Source organism: Gymnoscopelus braueri (genome assembly GCF_963280865.1).
Source record: "Gymnoscopelus braueri genome assembly, chromosome: 13".
NCBI classification, from domain to species: Eukaryota; Metazoa; Chordata; class Actinopteri; order Myctophiformes; family Myctophidae; genus Gymnoscopelus; species Gymnoscopelus braueri.
In genome coordinates, this window is record NC_137615.1 from 39377398 (window position 1) to 39405232 (window position 27835).

Sequence of the window (27835 nt, forward strand, 5' to 3'; positions counted from 1 at the left end):
CTTTCTCCCTCTTCCTCATCACTCCCTCCTCTTCTTCCTCCTCCTCCTCCTCTGGCCCCGGTGTTTTTTTCCAAGAGACTCGTCGACGATCCCGTAACTCCAGTGGCTGTGTTTTTATTTATGCGCCCAGTGGAAAGTCTGACCCTCTTTTTTGTGTGTAAGTCAGAGGTGAGGGTGGGTGGGTGGGTGGGGGTGGTTCTGAGCCCCTCTGGACTTTCACTTTCTCCCACTCGCATGGATGTTAGTTGTCATTACCTTTGACAGGAGGCAGGTGAGCGCTGATGCCTTGGCCAGAGATCGGGAGGCCCCTCTAGGTACGGTATCTCTCATCTTCATGCGGGGAAGACGAGAGAGAAACACAGGATTCTCACACTCGCCAGATGCAGCAATAGCTTCCATGCCATGAATTCTAGCCAGGCAAGAGGGCTTTTGAACCCCGTCCAAGAATAATAAGTTCCCTTTTTTTCTCTTCTTTTTTTTTCATAACCGGTAGTTGTTAAGGGTGTAGCCTTGACTACAGAAGATGGAATAAAGAACAGGGATATAAATCTACTTCATGAACCTCACTAAGATATGTCTCTCTGTGTGTGTGTGTGTGTGTGTGTGTGTGTGTGTGTGTGTGTGTGTGTGTGTGTGTGTGTGTGTGTGTGTGTGTGTGTGTGTGTGTGTGTGTGTGTGTGTGTGTGTGTGTGTGTGTGTGTGTGTGTGTGTGTGTGTGTGTGTGTGTGTGTGTGTGTGTTAAGCCAACCAGATGTCTGGGTTTGGAGCAACATCTTGACAAACCAGGACACCTGTCTCATCAAATCTCTGGAAAATGATAATCTGTCCTGGTTTTCATCAGCATCCTGGTTCCTTTTGGTCCCAGTGACACGGGGGCCACGCCAGCTCTGATACAGATTCCAAATATCAAGCTATAATACACATGATCCGCGGATTTCCCACATGCGAGACCTATATGAGTGATATCTGGAATGGAAACAAAGACCCTTATTTTCTTCAGTTTCTAGTATTTTTTTCTCAGTCTCACGGAAAGAAACGTGTGTCGAGAGGAGATGCTCTGGAGTCTCCCGGACGAAAACGAGACGGGCTCGCATTGTGCTTTGCTGAGTGATCATCCACTCATAAACGCTGCGGAACACAAATCTCAACACATTCCCGGCACTCTCATGCATGACTCCGTTTGAAGCCACCCCCCCACCCCCATCTCTTTCTTCCTTTCTTTCTTTTTTTTATCTCTCCATCTTTGTTCCTTCTATTCTCAATCCCGTTTCTTATGGCTCTTGGATTTCAAAAGCATATCTGTGTGAAGTGGCTCGACGTCTGCAGGCCCTCATGACAGCATGACGGACAGCACCCCCCCCCCAGTTCTCCTCTCTCCCCTCTTCTGGTAATCCCACAGTCCTTTGGCAGAGCGTCTGCTATACCTGCTCACACGCTCACACACATGCACACACTTAACGTTGGCACGAGCAGATCCCCCTGATCACAAGTCGTCATTGTTCTCCTTTGTTCCCAGATGCCTCCCCTAACATTTCCCCACTTCCCACTACAAGACAGGACAGTGTACACAACTGGTGGAAAAAGACGGAAAGAAATCCCCCTCCACTTCTTTTTGAGGAACAAAGGCGCATTCCGCCAAGTATCAGATGATGAGTTTACATGAGCGAACTCATCCAGAGTGACGGGGGTGTCACCACTGGAGCTGTTCTCATTCAATGTGGTTTCCTGAGCATTTGCCGCTGACACCGGTTCAAGTAACTCGATACCATTGAAGCTCTTGCAATTTGTCCCTGCTGTTGGAAACGGGACACAAATCTGAAAGGGATGTATTGCCACCTGGTGGTATGTTGTAGGATGTGCACATCTGAGTTTATAATGAACTCAGATGTGCACATGCTATATTATAGTTTGTCATTGCCATCTGGTGGCCTGACGACTGTACGTCAACACTACAGAAAACAGCATTTGGTCAGAGCATTTACGGTATGTCTGTCTGTGGCCAAACTGGGAACCCATCGGAGGGAAAAAAATGAGAAAAAATGTATTTTTCCTTTGAAAGCAGCTGAATCTGTCTTGAGAGATTTGTCTGTGGCTAACCCTTAACCCTTAAGGGTTAAGCTGTAACTGAGTACTTTAGTTTTTGTTACAATGTGAGATACAGTATTCTTATTGAACACATGCAATTTATCAGTTAGTTAGATTGAAAGGTTTATCATGCAACATGCTGATTAGATTTAAATCAGCTCAGAAAGAAAGCAGAACTGGACCCCCAATGCCTTTAAGAAAAAACTGAATTGGACCCCTGGTGCCTTTAAGAGAAAACACATAATTGGACCACAGACGCCTTCGAGCCCTAGAAAAGCTTTAAAGAGTAAATATACGCGAAGTCACATATTGCAGAAGACTGCACTGTCCTCTACAGGTTGAAACTATCAACTAGGTTGCAGGTCTCACCTGTTAAGAGTGTGATGTCATAGTACCAGTTTTTTCTCTGGTGTCAATGGTTAAAAGGGTACTATTACATCATGATTGGGGTGTGGCCAGCAGTGCAGGCCAATTGAAAGTTTCTCCAACCTGTAGGGGCCAGTGCGACATGTCAGCCAAGGTGTAGCTGTACGACACAACTGATAAACATAGTGTTGTGCCCTGCTGTCACAAATATCATATAATGCAGCTTTAAACTACAGAAGTTGAAATACATTGAGGATGTGGCATCTCTCAGTACCTAAATACAAGTAAATTATACAATGACTTTTGCTTTTACAGTTTATTTCACTACCAATCCCCCAAAAGATTACCTTCAAACTGAGAACTTTTACTAGAGTATCCTATCTCCCCTGTTTTTCTGTATTCACTGACAAATCCTGTGTCCTGTGTGTGCGTGTGCGCGTGTGCGTTCTCAGAGGTACTGAAGAAGGGCAGTTCAGTCTGCCCGGCTCTGCTGAAGAAGGAAGTGGAAGCAGTGAGGGACAAACAGCGCAGCCCCGTCTACTGTGACCGACTGCTCCAGCACATCAACTCAGACTCGCCCCAGTGACTCACTCATTGTAACACATAACAACTGAAACACTGACTGGAACTCTGTGCCTCAACCTGAAGAACCCCCCCCCCCCCTCTCAGTATCACATGTACAAGTAGTGCTGGTGAACAGTGAAATGCAAAGTGCACTGCAGAATGATGGGACAATATTTTGCACGACAATGGTCCAGCATGTATTCATTAAAGATGATAGATGCTGGTGATTTTTTTTGTACAAGACATCACAGACCCCAAAATTAAGTAAAGTAAGATGACGTGTCATGGGAAAATCATCTAGATATACTGGTCTCTGTGTCCCAAATGTTGCCTTATTTCCATTTGTTCTACAACTAAAATGTGTACATTCTTATGAATATATTTCTTATGTGCTGTTTTAATACTTATTTTTGGACTGCTAATTGTTCTGGGAACATTTTATAAGTAAATTGTTTTGATTACCTGTGTGGTTTTGCTTGTCTTTTGTGTTATGAATAATAATAATAGGCCTAATAGGTCGGGAGGAGGCTTATTGTCGGTATCAGCCGAGTAACACGCGGGAGTCTGTCCCCGTTACAATGCACTAGACCCCTGGGAGATGGATTGCTAAGGTGGAGCGCCACACCTACCATCAGCTCCCAGTACTTGACCGCACGACTTACCACACCTAAGCCGTGCTACTCATACGCTGAGTTGGCGGTTTCAAAATATTTGAAAAATGGTTAATGCTTAAGTAATGTAAAGTATACATGATGTGAACATGCACGGTACATCATTATCAGACTTAATTTTATCCCAACTTCTTGTTTATTCCTTAGACCTTGTGGTCTAAAGGCGAGAGCTCTACCGACTGAGCTACCCAGACACAAGACTAATAGCCTATATATGTTTGTTGCTACGACACCTGAATTTCCCTACAGGGATGAATAAAGTTCTCACAATCTTATCTTCTAGCACTATATTCTAAACAAATGTTTAAAAAAGTAATACTTCATACTTAACCGATGGTTGATTCAAATATGCAAAGCAAATGAATTATGCTACACACCACCATGATTCTGGAAACATACCTGTAATGTAGCCTACATTAAATGTAGGCTACAGGTTTGCTTGCATAACCTGTACCCCAAACTGCAGCCAAGCAGCCCTACGCCTACTATAGGCTAACAGACAGGCAGTGTGACTGTGAGCAGAGATGAGAGGACATACTTTAGTTTGTTCTCCATAGCAACGCCATATCTCATATGTAACAGGATAGGTGGGCACTAGGGACATCTGGGCACCTCGATGTAAAATTGGCTATTTTGTGGAATGTTAGAAAATAAAATATTTGAAAAATAGTCTTAAGTAATGTAAAGTATACATGATGTGAACATGCACGGTACATCATTATCAGACTTAATTGTATCCCAACTTCTTGTTTATTCCCCAAAATGACTGGATATACAAGGTTTTGCAGCAATGTGTAGAAATTGTAGAAATATATTAGACCTTAATTGTCGAATGTTTAAGCATGTTCTAATCATGTAGCCTATAGCCTACTTTACTTAAAACATTTTCCAAATATTTAATTGTTTAACATTTTGGACAAAATAGCCAATTTTACATCGAGGTGCCCAGATGTCCATATAGTGCCCAGTCTGCCCACCTATCCTGTATCCATCGAATACATAGCAACGACCACATGCGCAGTAGAACCATGAAGTGAATGTGCCGGGATGTGATGATGCTGAGGCGAGTGTAGATGACTGTAGTGTGTAAGTGAACCGGTTGTCAACAGACAGGGGAGGCCAGGGTACTATGGCTGCTGCTTAGGATCATGTAGGTTTATAACCATGCAGGCCTGTGCGGCACTGACCATTTAGACGGGGTTTTATTCAGCTCGCATTTTAGAGGTTTTTATGTGACGATCCATGATCGATCATCATCACTCATTTTGATCGGTCTCTCTCCGCGCTATACGTGTTCATCATCATCATGTTACAAACGGGAGATGAGCTGGTGTATTTCTCGGTGCTGTTCGTGCTGGTGCTGATGGGGACGAGGAGCGCCATGGGGGCGTCCTGCCTCACCGCGTCCCTCTACGTGTTCGTGGTGATGTTCCGGTTCCCCCAGGTTCCATCGGACCAGGCCAGCCGGGTGCTGCGGCCCAACGGCGCGCTGAACGCCGCCGTGCCCGTGGTGGCGCACCGTGGCGGCAGTCACGATGCTCCAGAGAACACCCTGGCAGCGATCACTGAGGTGAGGTAGGCAGAGGAGGAGGATGTGGACATTCTGTTACTCTTATGAGCCATGGGTGGGAATTACTATTTGATTATTACGACAATATACCAATATCCATATAGGCTACTTGACGCCGCATAAGTAGGCCTATAGATAGGCCCAGTCCAGTTACATTTAGCAATATTTATTTTAAACAATGCTTAATAATATCACTAGCTATAAAGCCTATATATAATAGCCTATATAAGTTTTACCCCCCCCCTCTCTCTCTCTCTCTCTCTCTCTCTCTCTCTCTCTCTCTCTCTCTCTCATATATATATCTGTGTGTCTCTCTCTCTATATATCTCTCTCATATCTGTGTGTGTGTCTCTCTCTCTCTCTCTCTCATATCTGTGTGTGTGTGTGTGTGTGTGTGTGTGTGTGTGTGTGTGTGTCTCTCTCTCTCTCTCTCTCTCTCTCTCTCTCTCTCTCTCTCTCTCTCTCTCTCTCTCTCTCTCTCTCTCTCATATCTGTCTCTGGCTCTCCCTCTCAATTCAATTCAATTGAATTCAACTCAAATGGGATTTATTGGCATGAGAAAACATGTTTACATTGCCAAAGCAAAAGTGGAACAAAACAGTCAAAACCAATTAATATTATGTACAATTAAAAGGGAATAAACTGTGTTACATTGCAACTTAGAGAAACTAAAGAAACCATAAGAATTGTGCATTTGCTGCCAGAAGTCATTAGGAAAGGTTAGCTTGGGATAAACCTTTTGAAACAAATGGCAGCAATATTTCAATGTTTTGTATTCACTTGGTATAAAATCTCTCTCTCTCTCTCTCTCTCGCTCTCTCTCTCTCTCTCTCTCTCTCGCTCTCTCTCTCTCTCTCTCTTTCAGGCCAGTAGGAACGGGGCTACTGGGATAGGGTTGGACCTGAGCTTCACGGCGGATGGAGTTGCGGTGCTGATGCACGATGATACAGTGGACCGCACCACCAACGGCTCTGGACCAGTAAGCAGGCTACAGCTGGCCCAGCTCAGGAGACTGGACGCTGCAGCCCGCCACAGGCTGAGGTAACCTGCTTCTGAACCAGTCGGACAAAGCCGTACGTACAGTACTACATAGACAAATCCACTCAGGCATATGTTTTTTTTTTAAACATTTAATAAAATAAAAATGTATATCTCAAAATATTTTTGTTCCAGGGACCCCCCAGAGGCAAAGATTTGAGTTACAAACGTTTCAAAGATTTGCACAAAATTTCACGATTTTTCGAAAATAGCAGATCTACAAGCTCATAGCGCGGCACGGTGCCGCGCTATGAGCTTGTAGATCTGCTATTTTTTAATAGCCAAAGAAATCTTAAAATGACACAGATGCGTTCCCGGTCTCAATGGGTTAAAGGGTGCTGAAATCAGGTTTAAGCTATTTGTAATTCATTTTAGTTAAGGTTAGGCCCTGCCATAGTTTAAGTTTAGGCATGGGTTGGATGTGTTTAAGGTTAGGGTAAGTTATGGGGAGTCCATTCTTATAGGCCTACCAGCCTTGGACTTTACCACTGCCCATAAAGTTTGTTGCTAAATGTTTGTTCCTTTGTCTTTGTAATGAAATACTATTTCAATCCGTTTTTTTTCTTTCTTCAGTCAACAGGTCCAGGGATAGCACAATTATTTTGTATTTCTATTCGGGCAGAAATAAGTGACATACAAAACACAGGTGTAATCAATAGTATGCGATTGAAACACAGACATCACAGGCTCAATCGCGTAGAAGAAGCAAACAAGAGTCAAGCCAATGACAACTCCTCTTTAAGGCCTGCAGACATTAAAGTATACAAATAATGAATGTTTACTCTACAGACATTTCCCAGCAGACTGGGAAATGCGGGGGGAAATCAATTGGACAGAGTAGACATTCTATTTGTTATTTTGTTTATAAGACTTCATAAAGAAGTGCCCTTGTATTTAACTTTACAATTTATAGAGGAAGGACAAGCAAAACTCTGTTGTGAGAAGGAACAGGAGTAAGCTTTAGTAGAGAGGCACTACGTCCAATACAGCAGACCCATAGCAATTAATTTAGCATGCTTATTATATACTTCCCTTGCCTGCAGGGAGAAATTCAGTGGAGAAAAGGTTCCCACTCTGCAGGAGGCCATCAAGGAATGCATCAAACACCAGCTGACCATCTTTTTTGATGTGAAAGATGATCCTGATAAGGTACTACATTAATGTGCAATGACCGGACATGCAGCACTTTTAAGAATACAGTGGGACTGGTGATTTATTTACTAGATGACTACTTGTGAAGTATGAGTATTATGGCACTTAAAAGCCAGCTGTTAGAGACACTAAAACCACAGACATTCTCAGCGGAGCGGATCACAAAGACTCACAGCTGTCTATTTCTACAACAGTTGTTCTTAGTGGAATTTCACTAGCCTCCTAGCCATGTGCCTCACTCACGGTTGCTCTCGTGTTACCAAACACATTTCCATTATCAGCCTGTATGTGCTTGGACAGAAACACAACATTCTGCCATACGGAAGCCATGTCGGTGAAGTGATAACTTTTCCCATTGTCTTCTGTTTGACCAGGCTGCCTCAGCACTCAGCGAGATGTATACGAAGTACCCTGTCCTTTATAACACAAGCATCGTTTGTTCCTTTGAACCCAAAGTCATCTACAAGGTGGGTTTGCTATAGTTAAAGCCCTTCATCCATGGGAAATTAAAAAAAGTTCACAAACACACAGCCAGTGGAGGGTTGGTCGGGGAGCATGAAGCAGAACTGGGAGGGTGAGTGTGTAATGCCTCAACTCCCTCATTTCAAGTGCTTATCAGGGTTGGGGTCCCCAGTTCAAATATGATTATTTTTGATTATTTTGGGGGGTCCCCAGTTCAAATATGATTATTTTGGGGGGTCCCTACCTGAAAAGATTGAGAACCACTGGACTACACCCTCCCCAAGACCAAACAGTTGAGGTCAACAGTGACAGGGACAATTGGCATAATTACTAAATTGGGAGAAATAAACATCCAATGTTCTAGTATGGCTGAAGGCATTTTTGGGCATTTTTTTGTGTCTGTATGTAATAGCATGTTGTTTCGTCCACCTAATCTAGTGACACCATGACCTTCTGAACTTTGCCGTGTCTCAGATGCGTCAGGCTGATCCCAAGGTTGTCACCGCCCTGGTCCACCGGCCCTGGAGTCTGAGTCGCCACACCGACGGCACGCCCCGCTCGCTGTCGTCATGGGGTCAGTTCTGCACCGCGGTCCTGGACGTGCTGCTGGACTGGGCCCACCACCACCTGCTGTGGCACCTGTGTGGCATCTCTGCCTTCCTCATGCAGACAGACTTCATCTCGCTGTAGGTGCAGGGTGGTGTCTACCGGAGCATGTATTCTGTGGTGGAAAAATACTCTGATTCTTAACTTAAGCAAATATAGCAATACCACAGTGTAGACATACTGTACTCTGTTACAACTAAAAGTCCTGCATTCAACATTTTCCTTGAGTAAAGTTAAAAAATATTGGCACCAGTGCCATTCATGCCTGCTTGTGTTAATCACTTTAATGTTGCAGCTGGTAAAGGTGGGGCAACCGCCTAAATATATATTAACCTAATAGGTTATCAGTTAATGTATGTTTTGTTATAATAATCAAAAAGTACAATAAAATAAAATGGAAATACTCAAGTAAAAGTACCGCAGAATTGTACTTAAGTACAGTACTTGAGTAAATGTATTTAGTTACTTTCCACCACTGCGAGCATTGAATGTGATACTATGGTTGGGGTCTCATATTCTGTGTTTACTTCAATTATTAATCACCTAAACATTTGTCCGTCCCGTGTGCCTTGTTCTTTGGTTAACTTAAACGGTCCATACTAAGACAAGTAAGACGCACGAACGTGGGAAGCGAACGCAGCCCTATATATTTTTTTGTCTTTTTTAAATTGCTATGTTGTGTATTTACGGACTTGTAATCCGTGTTATTTCACCGTGATGGGGAGAGCGTAGAGAGAAAGTGACGTGACTGGCTCCGCCTCGTATTGAAGTTAATGGGGGGGGATATGGTTCTCCTATGCACAGAGTTTCGGAGTTCCTAGTCATCTATGCACGGAATTGCCGTTTGTCAATCCGTGCTATTTCACCGTGTTTGGGGGGCGATCGGGTTGGTTTCATAGTAAGCTACACTCTGAGATCTGTCAGCAGCCAATGAGAGCGTGAGTCACATGGGGGCGCGGCTGCACACAGGCAGTGCACACAGAGCCACACACAGAGCCACACACAACCCGAGCACGGTTTCATAGTAAGCTCCACTTGAAGCGCGCCTCCTTCCGCGTTTGCAACAACTTGACCTGTATACTGGGTCCAAATGTTCCCCCCAGAATAGGGATGATAGGTTTCAAATGTGTTTAGATAACTCTCCACTTAGGTTACTCATTCTTCTGTGCTCCTCTCCTCTCTCCTGCTTCTTTATTTCTCCTCTTTTCACTGCGTCGGCCCCCTGGTGTGGCTGTCCTCTCCTCACGGTGGCGTCCTCATCCAGGGACTACGTTCAGCACTGGGCAGAGCGAGGGGTGGAGGTGGTGGGCTGGACCGTCAACACAGCTGTGGAGAAGCAGTACTACCAAGACCTCCTCAAGATCTCCTACATCACTGACAGCCTGCTGGAGGACTGTGACCCTCGCTACTGAACACACACACACACACACACACACACACACACACACACACACACACACACACACACACACACACACACACACACACACACACATACAAACATAGCTGGTAAGGCACTACTTCGATCAGGGGTCTTCAACGTTTTCAGGCCATGGACCCCCTAGCTGAGAGAGAGATGAAGCAGGGACCCCCCTCTATATTGTATAAAATTGTGTTTCAGATTAAACTTTTGCTGCTCTTTTTCCCCTCTACATCTATATAACTCTGCCAAAAATAGCCGATCTACAAGCGCACAACGCCTCGCAGCCCGAGGCGTTGTGAGCTTGTAGATCTGCTATTTTTGGCTAAAGTTCTCCTCAGAAAAGGGATTCTAGGGTTCAAGTGGTTAATGTAAAAAATAAAAAATCATATCACACAAAGATTTGGCGGACCCCCTGTAGTAACTCTGAGGACCCCCTAGGGGTACCGGACCCCCTGTTGAAGACCCCTGACTTAGATTATACATTTATAATCAAAAGGACCCCGGCTTTAGATCATTGCATATGAATTAGTCTAAGAGGTAAAAACGCATATAGCTGGCAGGAACGCAGATCAAAGAGTGTTTCCCTTTAACCGCTTAAGCCCTATTTTATACTTTCAAAAGTTGTCCCAAATGTTTTGAAAACCTCCGCCTGTAACGACATGCCTAAAATAGGGACACTAACCTACGTTAACAGACATGGGCCTTTAAGGCTCAATATCGTCATATTACTGCCACCATGCAGCGATAACTCAGGCTCTCCTGGACCAAGGCTTAGGATTACTACCTTAAAGTAACATCTTCTACCTACTGTACTGCTCTTTGACAAGCCTTTTGGTGCATCTTTTAAAGTGACATCATCACAGGTGTTATAACAACAGAACTCATTCCACTGCTATCAAGCTAACTCATTTGTAGAACACATTTCAACAAGAAGACATATCAACATTATATCCACGCTTTATTATAATAAGTAAGTACGTGTGGTAAAGATCATGTAGCTGAGAAAATAAACATTTCCCATCCTAATGTGCGTGTGTACTGGTGTTAAGATTGGATCGTGGTCAGGGTTTGGATTTCAGAAGCCCTTGTGCCCCTGAACTATACTCATTGTAGTACCTACATACAGTCACACACACGCACACACACACACACACACACGCACACACGCGTGTGCGCACACACACACACACACACACACACACACACACACACACACACAGTTTCCAAATAGCAAGCCACTGCCATGCTCAGTGTAAAATAGAGTATCAGATTCACACATTGTCGCCGTCTGAGCCACTTGTGGGCGAATGAATAGGAACAGATAAATTAGAGCATAATCTGAAAAGAGAATCCGGTGTCCTGAAGTCTATGTTATGTCAGAGCTCAAAACCTCTAGATTGAACAGCAGCCGCAAGCTGTCTAAAGAAAATATCAAATCAAATGATCATGATGAATGAGGAAATGGTAATATCCTTCAATTCTGTGAGAGGGGAGAGGAGTGTGAGCCAATACCAGCCATGCTGTCATAACTTGAAATATTCAACAGCAGCCACAACAAAAGATAGATTCTATTATCAAATCAGCCTTTAACCACATGAACCACAGCGTCCCTATTCGAAAATAGTAAATCTAACAAGCCCACAATGCATCATGCTGTGAGCTTTTAGATCAACTATTTTCAGCAGAGATTTGGTGTAGAGGAAAAAAATGACTGGGCCTAGTATAGACCCCTGGGGGACTCCACTCTACAAAGAATATAAGTGATTAAATGCGACGTAACAACCAGATTCATTTCCCTCCAGCCTTGGGCCCTTGATACAACAGCAAAAGCCATGTCTGCATGCTGAGTCTGACCGTTGACACTCAAGTCAACGTGGAGCATGCAGGTGCAACCTCTGCTGATCGCAAAAAAAAACACCCCAAAAGTTTTACGGTAGGGTAAGTGATATTTTTTGTTAAAATAAGTGTTACATTGCTTTATATTCTGATATTACTCATTGGTATAGAGTGTTTGTTCAGTAACAGGGGTTTCACCGTCCCTCCAGCTCTTGATTAAACAGAAAATGCATTTTCAGGTCGGGATACCAATTTTATCCAATCAGGAGAGAGAACTCACACAGGATACTGATTAAACAAGTGAAATTGGAAGTGATGACACAAAGAAACGAGCAGACCAAATTGGAACTGGAACTGAAAATTGAAGCTGATAAATGGGCACTTTTTCCTGATTGGCTGAATATTGGCCACCCACCTGAAAATGTATTTACTGTTTAGTAAAGATCTGGAGAGACAGACCCCTGTTACTGAACAAACACTCTGTAGCAAATAATGGTTACTGTCCGAATATAGTGCTTTAACCTTTTAACCAAAAGAATATCGCTTACCCTACCTTTAAATAACGGCTCCCCAAAAGGTTAAAATGCGAGACTTAAGCTCAGATGCACATTTTTCTATTCTGCTACATCAGGCTGCTAATTTTAGCCAGAACCTTCATCAGAGCATTGAGCTGACACTCAAGTGTTCATTTGGCTGCTTCTCAAATAGTCCTCCTCTTAATAAACTTGTGACAGTGTTGGGGGAATCGTTTTTCGATTGTGTGCCCACAGTGACCCTGCACTCCCTGCCACATTAAAGTCAAATTAACACAGTTCGACTGCTGAAAGCGACCCATGTCATTCACCATACGCCCCATATTGTTCCATCGTTTATCAGATTTGAGGGATGAGAACAAGTAGTCAGATACTATTTTGAAATTGCTATCATACAAATTCATGAATTACAGACACGTAGCGATACAAAAACCACATGCAAACGTTGGCCCCTCTAATGGTACCGATATCGAAAAATTGGGGGTCTGGCCCATGGACTAATGACCTAACTGATACGAGCTAAAATTTTATTATATTTTATGTCCATTGTATAGCCAAAGAGGGAATTGCGTCAGCAATACAATTTATATTCCTCTTCGATAATTAATTTGTTATTCATCTCATTTCAGTTTTATTATCATATGATTATATATATTCTGAATTGGTTCATAAGTTCACATTGTTATGAATATGGCTTAATGGGGTGTCCTATAGCATAGACCAGTGGTTCTCAAAGTTGGTTCTAGGGACTCTCTGGGTTCCTTTTAGGGGTTCTAAATTGACCCTTACAAGTCCGTAACTCTGACTGCATACAAATAGAACCAAATGGACCCCAACGGGTCCATTTGGTTCCATTTGTATGCTGTCAGAGTTAAGGGGAGGTTAACCGCTGGTTTGAGAACCGCTGGCATAGACAGTAAACAGACTGAGAAAAGGACACCTGATAGTGTTCACATGGGAACGAGGAAGACAATCCTGAACATTGGTATCATTTATAGCCTACAATGTGACTTTGCATGTGATATGTGGTGATTTCAGCCTTTCATAGTTCTCCAGTCTCCACAGGTATTTCCTGGGGAGCCCTATAGTAGCTGGGGGGCCATTATACGTTGTAGCCAGGAGGGAAAGCCAGTTTATGAATCCAACCCAGATTATGGAGGTGTGTGCGGTTGAAATACAAACAGTATAGTATTGTGTTATATGACTGCAATGTATACATTGTCCACACCATAATGTGTGTTGTACAAACAGTAGACAATAACGTTCAGGGCAGGCAGGTGGCTGCTGAAAGTAATACTGCTCCACTGCACTTTTGTCACTAGAGGTCGCTGTTTCCCGGAGGTTGTTTGCTGTTGCCCCGAGAGTGTACTAAAATGGAACCAAAATGGTTCCATTTTAGTACACTCTCTCGGGGTTTAAACTGTGTGTGCATGTGTGTGTGTGTGCGTGTGTGGTGTTTGCGTGCGTGAGTGCGTGCGTGTGTGCGTGTCGTGTGTGTGTGTGTGTGTGTGTGTGTGTGTGTGTGTGTGTGTGTGTGTGTGTGTGTGTGTGTGTGGTGTGTGCGTGCGTGCGTGCGTGTGTGCGTGTCGTGTGTGTGTGTGTGTGTGTGTGTGTGTGTGTGTGTGTGTGTGTGTGTGTGTGTGTGTGTGTGTGTGTGTGTGTGTGTGCGCGCGCTGTCTCTTTAAACACGCAGAGGGAGGCGTGTTGGGACGTCGAGAGAAGTGTGTGGTTCGTTTTTTTTTTTTGACCCGTTCAATGTCTTGTGAATGACAGCCACGGTGTTTCATCATTATGTGACATTGTAAAGCCTTCAGGACGCGACCACCAGGACCAAAGATCAGTTACACCACCGTGTTGTGACTGTGTGACTGACCAGGGGCAAGAAGAGCGACACTAAACATCAACAAACAGACATTAAAACCCCCACCAGACCAGGACTGCAGATCTTTATGGACTGGAGGATTTTACGCCGATCAGAGGACACCAGCTGGCAGCACCACACGATCAGCACTCGCTTTGTATTATGTTGCGTTATGGGTTGTGTTGTGTAATAATAAGCTGCATGTCAACACACTGGACTTCTATTGAAATGAAAGTATTATTCTGAAGGGGGGAAAAAGTATTATTATTACAACAACAAAAAACAAAGTATTATTATTCTGAGGCTTTTGACTTAGGATACATGAGTTATTTACATTTAATATTTAAATACATTTTAATTTAAAGCCCCATTCACATTTGGCCTAATACCTCAAACTATATAGGCTGTATAGTTGACATTTAGTTGTAGGGGAGCACTGATCGAAGCTTTGTGGGACACTTTTCCAAGTGCTGTAGTAAGTTCAGTTTACGTGGATTTTGGACACGCATGATGTACACGATCACAAGAGGACCCAGCAAACTTGTTACCCAGCGACGAACAGGTGAGAGACACTTTATTATTTATTACACAGTAGTAGCCTAATTAATAACTCAGATCTGAACACTATTACACAGTAATATAAGATCTGAACACACGCACAAGTTGATAAAGGCACGGGAAACTTTCACAACTGTCATTATACTGATAGATACACGTGTATGAAATGTATAGCCTATAGGCTGTCGCTTAAAAGTCGAATGTACATTTGTGTATTTATTTTTTATTTCCCCTTTCTCAAGGTCCCACTCAACAGATTGACAACAAAATAAACGACTTCAAGCAAAAACAAACACCCCTGTGTATGTCCGAGTAAGTAGGCCTACTCAACTTTTGGAGCAACTTATTACAGACCTGTTATATCAGTCTCTCCATTATGTAGATCACAGTGTAATGACAAACTTATTCACGTGCACCCTACTCGGCAGCAGTGGACGTCATCAGCCTGCTTCACAAGTTCACAGACATGGTAGAGTAGTAAATAGACAGTGGTGGAAAAAGTACTCAATTTTTTTACTTAAGTAAAAGTATCAATAATGCAATGTAGTATAAAGTAAAAGTCTGGAATTCAAAATTTACTTGAGTAAAAGTACAAAAGTATTGGTATCAAAATGTACTTAAAGTAGCAAAAGTAGAAAGTAGCCTATACTCATTATTATGTCCCGTTTCACAAGTTTTCCTTTTTTTTAATAAAAAATATTTTGAAAATAGCAGATCTACAAGCTTGTGAGTTTGTAGATAGATTGTAGCTATTTTCAAATGTCCGGAATGTACATAGGGCTGAAGTGGTTGTTGTATGTTTTGTGATAATGTTCAAAATCTACAAAGTAACTAGTAACTAAAGTTTTCAAATAATTGTAGTGGAGTAAAAGTACAATATTAGCCTCTGAGCTGCAGTGGAGTAGAAGTAAAAGTAATGAAAATGGGAAATACTCCAGTAATGAAAAAATGCCTCAAAATTGTACATACAGTACTTGAGTAAGTGTACTTAGTTACTATGAATCATATCCAGCCTATCTATCTATCTATATATATACACCTCCACGCTAGCCAAGGCTAGTCACAGTGCATGTCATTGAACGTAGGCTAGGGATGACCTTGTGGAGAGGCGAGGAAGCACATGGTCCTTCATTCAGCTGTTAACAAATTGCAGTCTCATCCAACCAACCCTGCTCCGCTCCACTCCACTACCGCCTAGTCACTGTTTCACAACCTGGGGTCCCTAGGCAGTGTTGGAAGAAGTACTATTTTTTTTGTTTTACTTCAGTAAAAGTATTAATACCACAAGGTAGAAATACTCTGTTACAAGTAAAAGTCTGGTATTTGAAAATTAGCTTGAGTAAAAGTACAAATGTATTGGCATGACAATACTTAAAGTACCAAAAGTAGAAGTACTCGTTGCGCAGAATGTCCCATTTCACATGTTTTCAAAGTGTATAGAAATATTTTGAAAATGGCTGATCTACAAGCTCACAACGTGTTGCATCGCGACACATTGTGAGCTTGTAGATCAGCTATTTTCAAATAGCCGAAGTATATAGGGCTGAAGTGGTTAATGTATGTTTTGTAATACTAATCAAAGGGGGCATTGAGGCATTGTCTGGTATAGTCCAACATTTTTAAACAAATCATAACTTTATGTACTTTTGAGTTATTATATTGTCAAAGAATAGTCAAAAATAGTCATTTAAATGTATTTGAAAATAGATTTTTCCAAAGGTTTAGAAACTGGTGAAAACAGCCAATCAAGCTCAGGACATGTCTTAGATAGATTGGCTATTTTAGCTATTTGTTGTATACAGGGCTTAAGTGGTTAACGTGTGCGCACGTGTGTGTGTGTGTGTGTGTGTGTGTGTGTGTGTGTGTGTGTGCGCGCGCGCATGTGTTTGTGTGTGTGTGTGTGTGTGTGTGTGTGTGTGTGTGTGTGTGTGTGTGTGTGTGTGTGTGTGTGTGTGCGTGTGCGTGTGTGCGTACACAAGGATCTCAGTTTGTGTCAGACGCATGGGGCTCCACTGATCTAAGTCATTAATAACACATCAAGGAGCCAACAGAAGTCGACTAAACCCTTATTCATTATCAGAATTTCAGCTTTTGGTCACATCACAGGTTGACAGAGCACTGCAGTATTAACTGTGTGTTGTTCGTAAGTGTAATCATCAAATATTTCAATATCAGTCATAGGCAGTGGTGGAAAAAGTACTCACATTTTCTTCTTAAGTAAAAGTATCAATACTGCAATGCAGAAATACTCTGTTACAAGTAAAAGGCCTGTGTTCAAAATGTTACTTGAGTAAGTACAAAAGTATTGGCATCAAAATATACTTTAAAGTACCAAAAGTAAAAGTACTAAAATGTTTGTGACGCGTTGTGAGCTTGTAGATCTGCTATTTTCAAATAGCCCAGGTATAAAATAGGGCTAAAGTGGTTAATGTATGTTTCATAATATCATAATCTATATCTAAAAAGTAACTAGTAACTAATGTTTTCAAATAATTGTAAGTTGCCTCTGAGACGTAGTGGAGTAGAAGTAAAAGTACTGAAAATTGGAAATACTCCAGTAAAGTAAAAATTCCTCAAAAGTGTACTTAAGTACAGTACTTGAGTAAATGTACTTAGTTACACCACTGGTCATAGGCATAAATAATAACAGCTCCGTTTTTTTTTGTTTTTTTGTCCTGTCTGTCCATCAGCCACCCTGCACCGAAGATCGTGTTCAACCGCCTGAATGGTAAGAAGTACCACCAGCCAGCTCCAGCCCTGCAGCGGGACAGCCAGCCAGAGGAGAGCGGTACCCCTGCACACGAAGAGAACGTCAAGTTTGTCTACGAAGGTAAGTGAATGGTCCGACTGGAAATACGAGTAGGCTTAATGCTGCTGCAATATGAGAGCTTATTCTGAACACAGTCAACTCACACACACCTTTAACCATTTAAAGGGATAGTTCACCCCCAAAATGGCTTTTTTTCTCCTATCGATTAGTCACCCCATGGAGACTTGAATTCATGGATACTTTTTTGTCTTTGTCCTAAGCCAATAATTTTTCCGAAAATTCCGGTAGGAGACACAAAGAGTCTCCTTTGTGTCTCCTACCAGAACCGCTGCCTACCGGTCCGCTGGTCATCAAATTATTGGCTTAGGAACGCGACAAAAAAAAATAAATACCATGAATTCAAGTCTCCATGGGGTGACTAATCGATAGAAAAACTTATTTTTTTGGGGTGAACTATCCCTTTAAAGCTTAGAGTTGGCTCTGTACTTGGACACGCTTTTTTCAGTTTAGACCTCTTCGTCAAAAAATAGCGACACGTTGTGAGCTTGTAATGTCCCCCCCCCCCAGAATATGGATGCTGGGGTTCAAGTGGTTAAGAGTCTATTTTAACACATCCAGCTACCTCCTTTAGCTGAGTTACCTACTAGAGGTTTTAGTCAACATAATTGTTTGGCTATCTGGGTTTTTAGAATAAAGTGTGGTCCCGGGACTCTTAGAGTTACGTTAGGGGGTTCTAAATTGACCAGTACAAGTCTGTAACCCTGTTAGGGTGCATTTGGTTCCATTTGTACACTGTCAGAGTTAAGGGGGGTTCTTGAAATGTAACAGTTTGAGAACCACTAGAATAAACAATAGCACCTCTCCCCTGCCCCCACCCCTCATGTTGTCTCTCCCAGCCCCGGCGTGCTGCACAGCTGCTCTGTCACTGATAGCATGATCACCGCTATAGCAGCACCCTAGTGCTCAACACACGCCCACATACTGTACTCTCTACTGTATAACTTTGTGGCCCACGGGAGGCCCCACGTGGCAGCGAAGCAAACCGACCTTTTGACCCTTTAATGTGCACCGACCGACCACCTCTGGGGAGAGAGGCACGCTCATTGGCTGTCCGCGGAGTGCAAAACACAACAAAAGGGAAGCGGAGAGAATAGTTTTTTTTTGCTGTGTCTGCGTGAAACTCTCACTCCCCCCGACCCAGTTTTTGCGGTCCGCTCGTTCTTTTTAGCATTCAAAGAGAGTCGCTCAGACAGACACTATAGGCGACTTCTTTTCGGCTCGGGTATTCCTGGTGTCCCTGTGTCACGAGTTGTTTGTGTTGAAGGCCTGCCATGGCAGCCCATAAACAGCCTAAACAACCTTGTTGAGGGGACAAGGACACAAACAAGGCCCAACTCCTGCTGTATATGCAGGCTGTTCAGAAATGCTGCAGCTCAGAGAACTGATTGATTCATTGTTTTTATCACTCGGCACTGAAAGGCAGGCTCTCTCTTCTCGCTCAGTCCTTCTCTCTGTCTGTCTAATAACTATACGCCCCATTACTGTTTTATCTCAGAAACCGTGCCCTGTGAAAACAGCCCATTCCGTGACCTAAAATAACTGTGATACCGCTTGACTTTTGTGAAAGTCTTGCTCTAGTGCCAGGTGCCTGCAGATAAGAATGACCATCAGTCCCATTGGATTTACGGCCTGTGTGGATATACACACACCCGCCCACACACGTGACAGGTGACGCATTTGCAGGGTGCATGATTTGAAATACAAACGTTTGACAGAGGTGGGTGACCTCCAGTATCAGTTTACATAGTGGACTTTAACAGGTTAACACTATAGGTCCGACCTGGTCCAGGACGGTATGGGACTATAGGGTGTCTCTGCCCAGTTCTCTCTCTAGACTGTTCACTCAGACATTTGTGGACACCTCATATTACACACAAATCATTATTATATAGGATGTCCTCATGTATTTATATCTTGTATAACATGTCTGCACTTAAAAGTCAGCCGTTCCATGGTTGAATATTAAGCCATTTCCAACCACATTAATGATAATTTAATTGATGTGTTTAATAGATAGATAGATAGTTCATTCTTCCTCTATGAGCAGTTAAAATCTAATTGCATCCTCTCTTATTGGAAAATCGTTTCAGCAACAACATTTTTTTTGTAATAATTGTGTCCCCTTTAGTTAGCATATTCTCTACAGGACATTTGCACATACATAGAATTTGTCCTCTGCATTTTACCCTTCCTAACTATTTGGAGCAGTGGCTGCCATTAATATGGCATCCATGGAGCAGTTAGGGGTTAAGTGTCTTGCTCAGGGACATAGACACATGGACTGGGCGAGCCAGGGGTCGAACCGGTGACCTTCCAATTCCCAGACAGCCTCCCTACCCACTCATCTATGACCGCCCTACCATACAGCCCTCCCATATAGCCTACATCGTGGGTTAATATACATACATATTGATCATTGATTAATCGTTCACATCCCTATTGGTCATACTATACTATACACTACTAATAATCAGGACACTGACATCATTTCTTGACAAATCCAACCCAACCAAATTATCAATCAACAAAAACTAAATTATGAAACCCATTTGATCGAAAACAAAAAACATGGTAAACGTGAATGCTCTCTGGCTCTATATTGACCATTGGTTCTCAAAGTGGGGTCCGGGGACCCCCAGGGGTCCTTGAGGGGGTTCCAGGGGGTCCCCAGATAAATGGATAGTTAGGAACTAAATGGACCCTTATGTGGTTGTAACTCTGAGAGTGTACAAATGGAACCAAATGGACCCTTACGGGTCCATTTGGTTCCATTTGTACACTCTCAGAGTTATGGTGGTCTGTCTGTGGTCTAATGCAGGGGTTCTCAAAGTGGGGTCCAGGGACCCCCATGGCCATGGCCCTAAATCGGCTATTTTCAAAAGAACTTGACATTCTTGGAATATCTTTGACATTTTTAACACCACAAATCTTGTATGGGGCATCCTTGGCATAAAATCTTTTCAGATGGGGGTCCGCGGCCAAATACACATTAATTTAGGGGTCCTTGACATGAAAAAGTGTGAGAACCACTGATATAGACAGTACACCATGGCAGAATATTTGACCACGATGACAAACAAACTGAGAAAAATCCTTAACAATGTACTAAACCTGGCTGCCCAGTGCCCAGAGGGGACAGGAGACAGAGCTTCACTTCTTGACCACATGTAAATATAAAGATACAAGAAATGAAAAGGGTGAAACCCAGGCAATCCCTATACTTGTTGGGTGAGAAAGCCGAATGTTCAAGGTCAATAACAATGATCAACTCTAGTCAAAAAGCTCTCAAATACTAACCAGAAATGATTAGGCAGGCCCAACAAAGGGTGGGTGAATTAGCAGAGTCCTCATTTCGCTTTGAGAGGCTGTTTACAAAATGAGCTGCGATCTGACTGGACTAAACCCCAGCAGATACCAGAGTCATAATTCTCCATGGCCATTAGCCTGATCTGTACTTTATTGTATGAAGGTGTCGCGCACTGAGAATATCAGATGTACGCATCCCGGATGTACTGCTTGAATACTTTATTGTATGGCATAACGTAGAAAATGATTGTTCAAACAAGGCTATGTTCAACAACAACCAAAGTTATGTCCAGTTAGAATGACACTTCTACAGTAAAGCTCTGAATAAACTATTAGTGTATGATGCACTATGATTACGTGTTTGAAATGAAAGTCCAACTTTGGATATACTGTACTGTAACTACTCTAGCAATAAAAACACATGTCCAATGTACTTAGATCATTTATGTGATGTTAAAGTCAGTCCACCTTCATACATTCTCTTGATATTACAAATTGTAGATTTAATAACACCCCCAACCATTTATTTTCCTGAGGTATGAACAGAACTGTGGGTCAAAAATCGTAAAAATAAGTAATTGACTCAGGGTCAGTGTTGACCCGTCCTTTGTGACGAGACACTTTTTCCTTGTTTGAAAGTTTTCCCACAATCTATTGGAGGAAAAGAGGCTGTATTATATTGCATATTGTATTGTAATTATGAAGTCGCAGAAATGTTATACATTTTCCTGTACAGATATAATTTCTGCTATCACCGAAATGTTTTATGGCTTTTAAAACGGCCGTTCAGTTTATTTATCTATATTTCAATAATTATTACATTATTCCCCAAATTAATTATCATATTCAGAGCTCTGGTGATCCATTTCTTTCAATGGCTATTAAATAGTTCTAATATAAGATCATGCCCAACCAGTTCATTGTATGTTTTATTGATAATTTCACCTTTATTAAGCAAGTTGAATTACAAAGTTTTCCGGTTACACCAATTGATATTTTTGCCATCATTCATCCAAATATTCTATCAATATTTAATAAAACCAGACATTTTAGACTAGGTCCTCAAAAATAACAAAGTATGCATTTTGGTCCTTTAAAATTTAAGAACACCATGTGTTGGAGCTAAGCTTTTATTTTGAAAGTGTTGGGCAATTGATTTGGCACTAGAGAAAATTTGGCACAGGTGAAATCATTTGAGTCATCAGGGACAGGGTCAGAAAGAAGCAGATATAATACCATGATGTTTGATGTTTTTACCTGTAAGAAGCTAAATGAAATACATTATGCCATACTGTAAACTTATTATACCTGCCTGGACTAATTTCCATCACTGACATGTGTAAGATTTGCTACCTGGTGCCCCAGTGGCCTTTTGCGTTTTGGTTGTTGTTTCAATTACAAATAGCCACTACAATATGGACACCTCATTGAACCCTATACCAGAACATCATCTGATCATGTCAGATGATTACTATAATGGAGTGGTTCTCTGTGGGACCAGGGGACTCCCAGCCAGGGGGTTTAACCACTTTTAACCCATACCTATTTCATGCTTCATAGTGAAGGGTTAAGATTAAATCGGCAAATCCAAATACTTGGATGGACTGTGGTAGCATCATGTTTGATAGCCTGCTAAATTTATATAAACTACGGGGGAAAAGACTTTGGCAAGGATTATTTGCCAAGATAAATAGACATGTCATTATTTACACTGACGTGGTACAATTCTATCCTGGGAGTGATCCAAAACTGAATCAATAAAGACGGGTAACTTGGCACAAGACATCATGGTTGTAGTGGAGACAGAGAATGATAGCAATATAGATGTCTAGATCAGTGGTTTTCAACCAGTGGTCCAGGGACCACCAGTGGTCCTTGGGGGAATACCAGGGGGTCCCCAGCTAAATTAGTTAACATAGTGTCACAATTGTTTTAACCACTTAGCTTTGGCTATTCAAAAATAGCTCAAGCTCATAGCTCGGCACCGAGTGTCGCGCTATGAGCTTGTAGATCTGCTATTTTTGAAAAATCTTGAAAATGTGTGCATATCTTTGAATATATATATTTTTTAAAGTATTTCTTTTACTCAAATCTTTGCTTCTGGGGGTACCTGGCACAAAAAAAATTCAGATGGGGGTCCGCGGCCAAATGTATATCAATTTAGGGGTCCTTGGCATGAAAAAGGTTGAAAACCACTGGTCTAGATCATTGGTACCGAAACGTTTTAATTTCAAAGACCCCAATAACTCTCAGCGTACAAATAGAACCAAATGCTACTCTGCTCTTTTTGAAGACATGTTAGGGTCTGTGGCCTAACGCCTATCAATTTGGGCATCCTTGACACAACCATGTTTGGGAGCCACTGCCATAATGTCCCCACTGCTATTTAACAACCCCTGATGGAACCTGTTGACCCCTGACAACCACATGTGACATTGTCATTCTGTTTGTCCCGTTTGCTTTGTCAGCCTGGCAGGAGGTCATGCAGCAGGTCGAAGAGGAGCCCAGCCAGGGGTCAGAGGGGGCCCAAAGACCTGTCTACTACACAGAGACCACCCCCAGCCCTCACATGGACAGTAAGTCATCTTCTTTGCTGTTACGTTATTACTTTAACCCATTAAGACCTGAAGCCGATTCTACAAATGTCTTCTAAATCCCAACAGTATTCTGAAAAACATATGTTTCTATGTCAGTGGTGCTCAAAGTTTTTCATGTCAAGGACCCCAAAATGTATATGTATTTGGCCACCGACCCCCATCTCAAAATATTTTGTTCCAGGGGGTCCCAGAAGCAAAGATTTGGGTTACAAATGTTCGCTTTAAAAGAATATATATTCAAAGATTTGCACACATTTTCAAGTTTTTTCAAAAATAGCAGATCTACAAGCTCGTAGACTGCACAGAGTTTGTATATCTGCTATTTTTGAATAGCCAAAGTGTAAAATAATGCTTTTTAGCTCAAATCTAAAAATAACACAGATGCGTTCCAGGTCTTAATGGGGTATTAGGCGAAAACAGCCGATCTACAAGCTCACAATGCCTCACGTTGTGAGCTTGTAGATCGGCTATTCTCGGCAAAGAGATTTGGTGTAGAAGGAAAAAAGAAGGGGCCCGGTATAGACCCATGGGGGACCCCAGTCAACAAAGTATAGAGTTTAAGTGCACACGCCCCTTGCACACAGTCCGTTTTGGTTGCATGGGAAAAACAGTTTACAAAAATGCAAAACAAACAATAACAATTGGATCTACAGTACTTCCTATTACAATTGGAAGTACTGTACTTAAGTACACTTTTGAGGATTTTTTCCCATGTTCAATACTTTTACTTCTACTCCACTTCAGAGGCAAATATTGTACTTTTACTCCACTACAATTATTTGACAGCTTTAGTTTTTGGTACTTTAAGTACGTTTTGATACCAATACTTTTGTACTTTTACTCAAGTAAACTTTGAGGCTGTATTGATACTTTTACTTAAGTAAAACATTTGAGTACTATTTCCACCACTGGTCATCTATTATTATTATTCAAATGTTTTTATTGATTTTTCAAGACATACACGTAACAACATATAACAAACTACACAACACCACAGACACTAGTACACAATATCAAATGAAACAAATATTCATATCCACCATTAATCAATTGACCGAAAATGCAAGGACATTTTTAGTGCAATATATTTTCATGACAAACGGTATTAATACCACAAAAATTTCAGTCAATAAGAGAATGAAAAAAAAAAAAAAAGAAAGAAAGATGAAAGAAAAGTCAGTAAAACAGCAAAATCAAATAACTGGGAAGAAAGGGGGAAGGGAGGGGGGGAAGAAAGGTAAATGGCTATACTACAATGGCTATATTGTAACAGTAGAATACACCTCCTCAAAATATGACAGGAACGGTTGCCAGACTCTAGTATACTTCTGAGTGGAGCCTCTGATCGTATATTTAAGCTACCACTGGTCATCTATGACATATGACTCCAGATTTGGGCAAGGTTTCAGCTGGATAAGGGCCCCACTGACTTCCATTATGAAATGAAAGTGAAATATTTCAAAAAGTATATAGCATTTGTGAAAACACATCCAGCGGTTTGTGAGATTAGCTCAGGACACACAGAACAGACACACACAGATCCTTTCATAGACCTAGAACCTCTTGAAGAGCCATGCCTTAAAAATTGCATCAGACTCTATGTGGAAGGGCGGCCTTTAGTTTGCTTCACTGTAACCTTCAATCTGCTCACATAGCTACGTCAATCTTAACACTTTTAATTCACCATTAGTCTACTTTGTCTCGTTATATTTTGATAAATGATTCTGTATCATGGTCACCATCTAGAAATGTAGTTGGATATTGCTGTCATTCTCTGTCTCCACAACAACCAGGATGTTTTGTGCCAAATTACCCGTCCCTATCGATTCTGTTTGGATCACTCCCAGGATAGAATTGTACCATTTCAGTGTACATAGTTCATGTACACAGTGTACAGGACATGTCTATTTGTCTTGGCAAATAATCTTTGCCAATCCTTTTCTTTTTTTTGTAGTCTATATTAATTTAGCAGGCTACCACATGATGCTACCACAGTCAGTCTAAGTATTTGGAGTCGCCAATTTAATCTTAATCCAGTATCCAAGTGATACTGACCATGATACTGACCATGATATTGACATGAAGAAGGCAGTTACCCTGAAGCATACATACCCTGAAGAAGGGATTTACCCTGAAGAAGGCAGTTACCTGCCGAAATGTTGGTTTGTTTACTCTGCGTCCTATAATAAAATATTGGCACTTTGGCTACCAGTGTGTGCGGCCACCTTCTCGTCTCTTGAAGACCACTATTTAGTTTATTGTGCTGTTGGCCGGCACCACTATAAAAGGACTTTGGTGTGCGTAGCATTCTCGTGCACAGTAACTCACGTGATACTGACATGATACTGACATCCAAGAGTACATTTGTAATTCAAAAGTTTCATTCCAAAATTAGATATCGTTTGGCAAAAGTGACACTTAACTCTTGTCTGTGGAACAATTAACCCATTTAGAACTGAGGCCAATTCTAAAAAACTCTGAAAAACATTCCCGGCTTGAAAGGTATAACAACGTCTAGGTGTTCCAGGTCTACAATCGTAGATTAGAATGACAACGCTATTTATTACAAACAGTAATTTGTAAAAGTAACATTAATTACCCCAATAATGCAAACCCACTTGGTCAGGGGAGTTATTGCACAGATTGGATAAAATAAAGTTTATTCATTAAAATAAGTTCCAGGTTGCAGCTTTAATATACTGTATGTATTAGTATTGAATATTAATTTTAATTATTGGTAAGATGTTCCATCTATTTTTTTAAATAGATGTGTAAAACTATATGAAAAACATATTGATATTTCCTTGTCTCTGCATCAGTTGATCATTTCTGTTTTTTTCTCCGCAGGCTTTGTGCCCATAGACCTGGACGAGTGGTGGGCCCAGCGCTTCTTAGCCAACATAGACAAGCTATCCTGAGTGGATCCTCCGGGCTGGGGGGAGGGGGGGCTGTTGGCCCCTGATGGGGGGCCAGGACTCAGGAGTCTAGGGCTGAGATGAGGGGGGGAGTGGAAGCCTGGTAGCAACAGGTGTGGTGATGTGGTACAAATGGACGGGCCGCGCTGGGCCGCTGGCACCCGTAGCACCACAGAGACTCGCTTCACTTGAACTCTAACCTTTTTAAGCCTTTTTAACTACTGCACATGATGTGACACTACAAACACCCTGTCATGTGACACTACAAACACCCTGTCATGTGACACTACAAACACCCTGTCATGTGACACTACAGCACCCTGTCTGGGACAGACGACGGCACACTGGAACGTTACGTGTCTCTGAGGAGATCCTGGCCTGTGAGAGGATGTCAGCTACTGGTTTAAAATACAGTAAAATTGTGTTTTCAAGAAGTGTGTGTGTGTGTGCGTCTGTTTTACTCAAGGTGGTGGTTTAGATCTGTCATTAGATTACGTCTCTTGTCGGGTGGAAACCTCATATGTCCAAAACGATTACTTTTCAGAATTCAAATTCAAAAATGGCAAAAGCTTTTGTGTGACGCTGTAGTATGATCAAGTAGGGCGTTAATTTATGAAAAAGCACAAAAAGTTCAAATATGGAGATAAGAGGTTTCTGCCCGACAGCAACGATTAGAACCTGTCAGTGGGGTGTAGCCTACTGCATCAGAGCAATGTTTTAAAGTAACATGGAGAACCACAGATTACAGTACACTTACCAACTTCTGACTTTGTGTTGCTACTCCTAACTTTGCCAGTCGATCTGAAAAAGCAATTAAAACATAGTCCCCTGAAATGGCAAAAAGGATTCTATTAAAATTGTTCTCCATCAGGGTGCGGTCGCACCGAACTTTAAATCTACCTATGCGGTGGATTCTGCCAATGCTTTTCAATGGGAACGGAGCGTTTTATAGCGGAAATCCGCAAATGGCAATAAACCGCTCTGTTCCGCTCCATTGAACAGCATTGACTGAATCCACCACATACTGTAGGTGGAATTAAAGTTCGGTGTGACTGCACCCTCAAGATGAATAAACATTTGTAGTTTATTTGTATTTATACTAGGGCACACATTGGCCATTGTTGATCAGATTCTTTACTGTCTTGTATCATTTTAAGAACATGATGACATCACATTGTTGGCTTTATGGAGAGGTACTCTTTAAATAAGTGATTATTTGAGGGGGTTCCAGGTGGTCCCCAGGAAAATTTAGAACAGTTTAATTTCAATATTATTTCATAGTCTAGAAAACCTTTTCAAATCAGGCTCTGTGGCCTAATACCATTTTGGGGGTCCTTGACATGAAAATGTGTGAGAACCACTGCTTCAAACTGACTACAAAGTAAAGGCCATGGTACTAATTTAACTACAAATGTAGCCTTTTGTACACTCAAGGACAGGCCTGTATTCACAATTTAACTTG

At 41.9% G+C, this 27835-nt stretch overlaps 3 protein-coding genes across 3 annotated transcripts in view; all 3 read left to right on the forward strand.

The window, feature by feature from the left end:
* dnaaf5 (dynein axonemal assembly factor 5) overlaps nucleotides 1-3476 on the forward strand; it is a 46906-nt gene extending 43430 nt beyond the window's left edge. The window contains exon 13 of the mRNA XM_080446808.1: nucleotides 2904-3476. Within this exon, the coding sequence (XP_080302934.1) occupies nucleotides 2904-3037 (134 nt within the window). The 3' untranslated portion in view covers nucleotides 3038-3476. The remainder of the gene's footprint in view (nucleotides 1-2903) is intronic.
* Nucleotides 3477-4992: 1516 nt separating this feature from the next.
* Nucleotides 4993-9926, forward strand: LOC308099161 (glycerophosphodiester phosphodiesterase 1-like; the record flags this gene model as incomplete). Its single annotated transcript, XM_080447782.1, has 6 exons — nucleotides 4993-5256; nucleotides 6122-6297; nucleotides 7338-7443; nucleotides 7821-7913; nucleotides 8383-8594; nucleotides 9779-9926. The coding sequence occupies 6 exons, from the start codon at nucleotides 4993-4995 to the stop codon at nucleotides 9924-9926; spliced, it is 999 nt and encodes a 332-aa protein (XP_080303908.1).
* Nucleotides 9927-14073: 4147 nt separating this feature from the next.
* LOC308098083 (MAPK regulated corepressor interacting protein 2-like) lies at nucleotides 14074-26758 on the forward strand. The gene is made up of 5 exons (XM_080446308.1): nucleotides 14074-14729; nucleotides 14968-15037; nucleotides 17416-17555; nucleotides 23330-23437; nucleotides 26306-26758. The coding sequence occupies exons 1-5, from the start codon at nucleotides 14675-14677 to the stop codon at nucleotides 26374-26376; spliced, it is 444 nt and encodes a 147-aa protein (XP_080302434.1). The 5' UTR covers nucleotides 14074-14674; the 3' UTR covers nucleotides 26377-26758.
* Nucleotides 26759-27835: the final 1077 nt, after the last annotated feature.

What these genes read in the sequence shown, in the direction of transcription:
- LOC308098083 (XM_080446308.1), top strand. Translation starts at nt 14,675, where the DNA reads ATGATGTACACGATCACAAGAGGACCCAGCAAACTTGTTACCCAGCGA. An exon ending in TGTTACCCAGCGACGAACAG is followed by an intron (nt 14,730 to 14,967) that starts GTGAGAGACACT and finishes CCCTTTCTCAAG; the next exon opens with GTCCCACTCAACAGATTGAC. An exon ending in CCCCAGCCCTCACATGGACA is followed by an intron (nt 23,438 to 26,305) that starts GTAAGTCATCTT and finishes TTTTCTCCGCAG; the next exon opens with GCTTTGTGCCCATAGACCTG.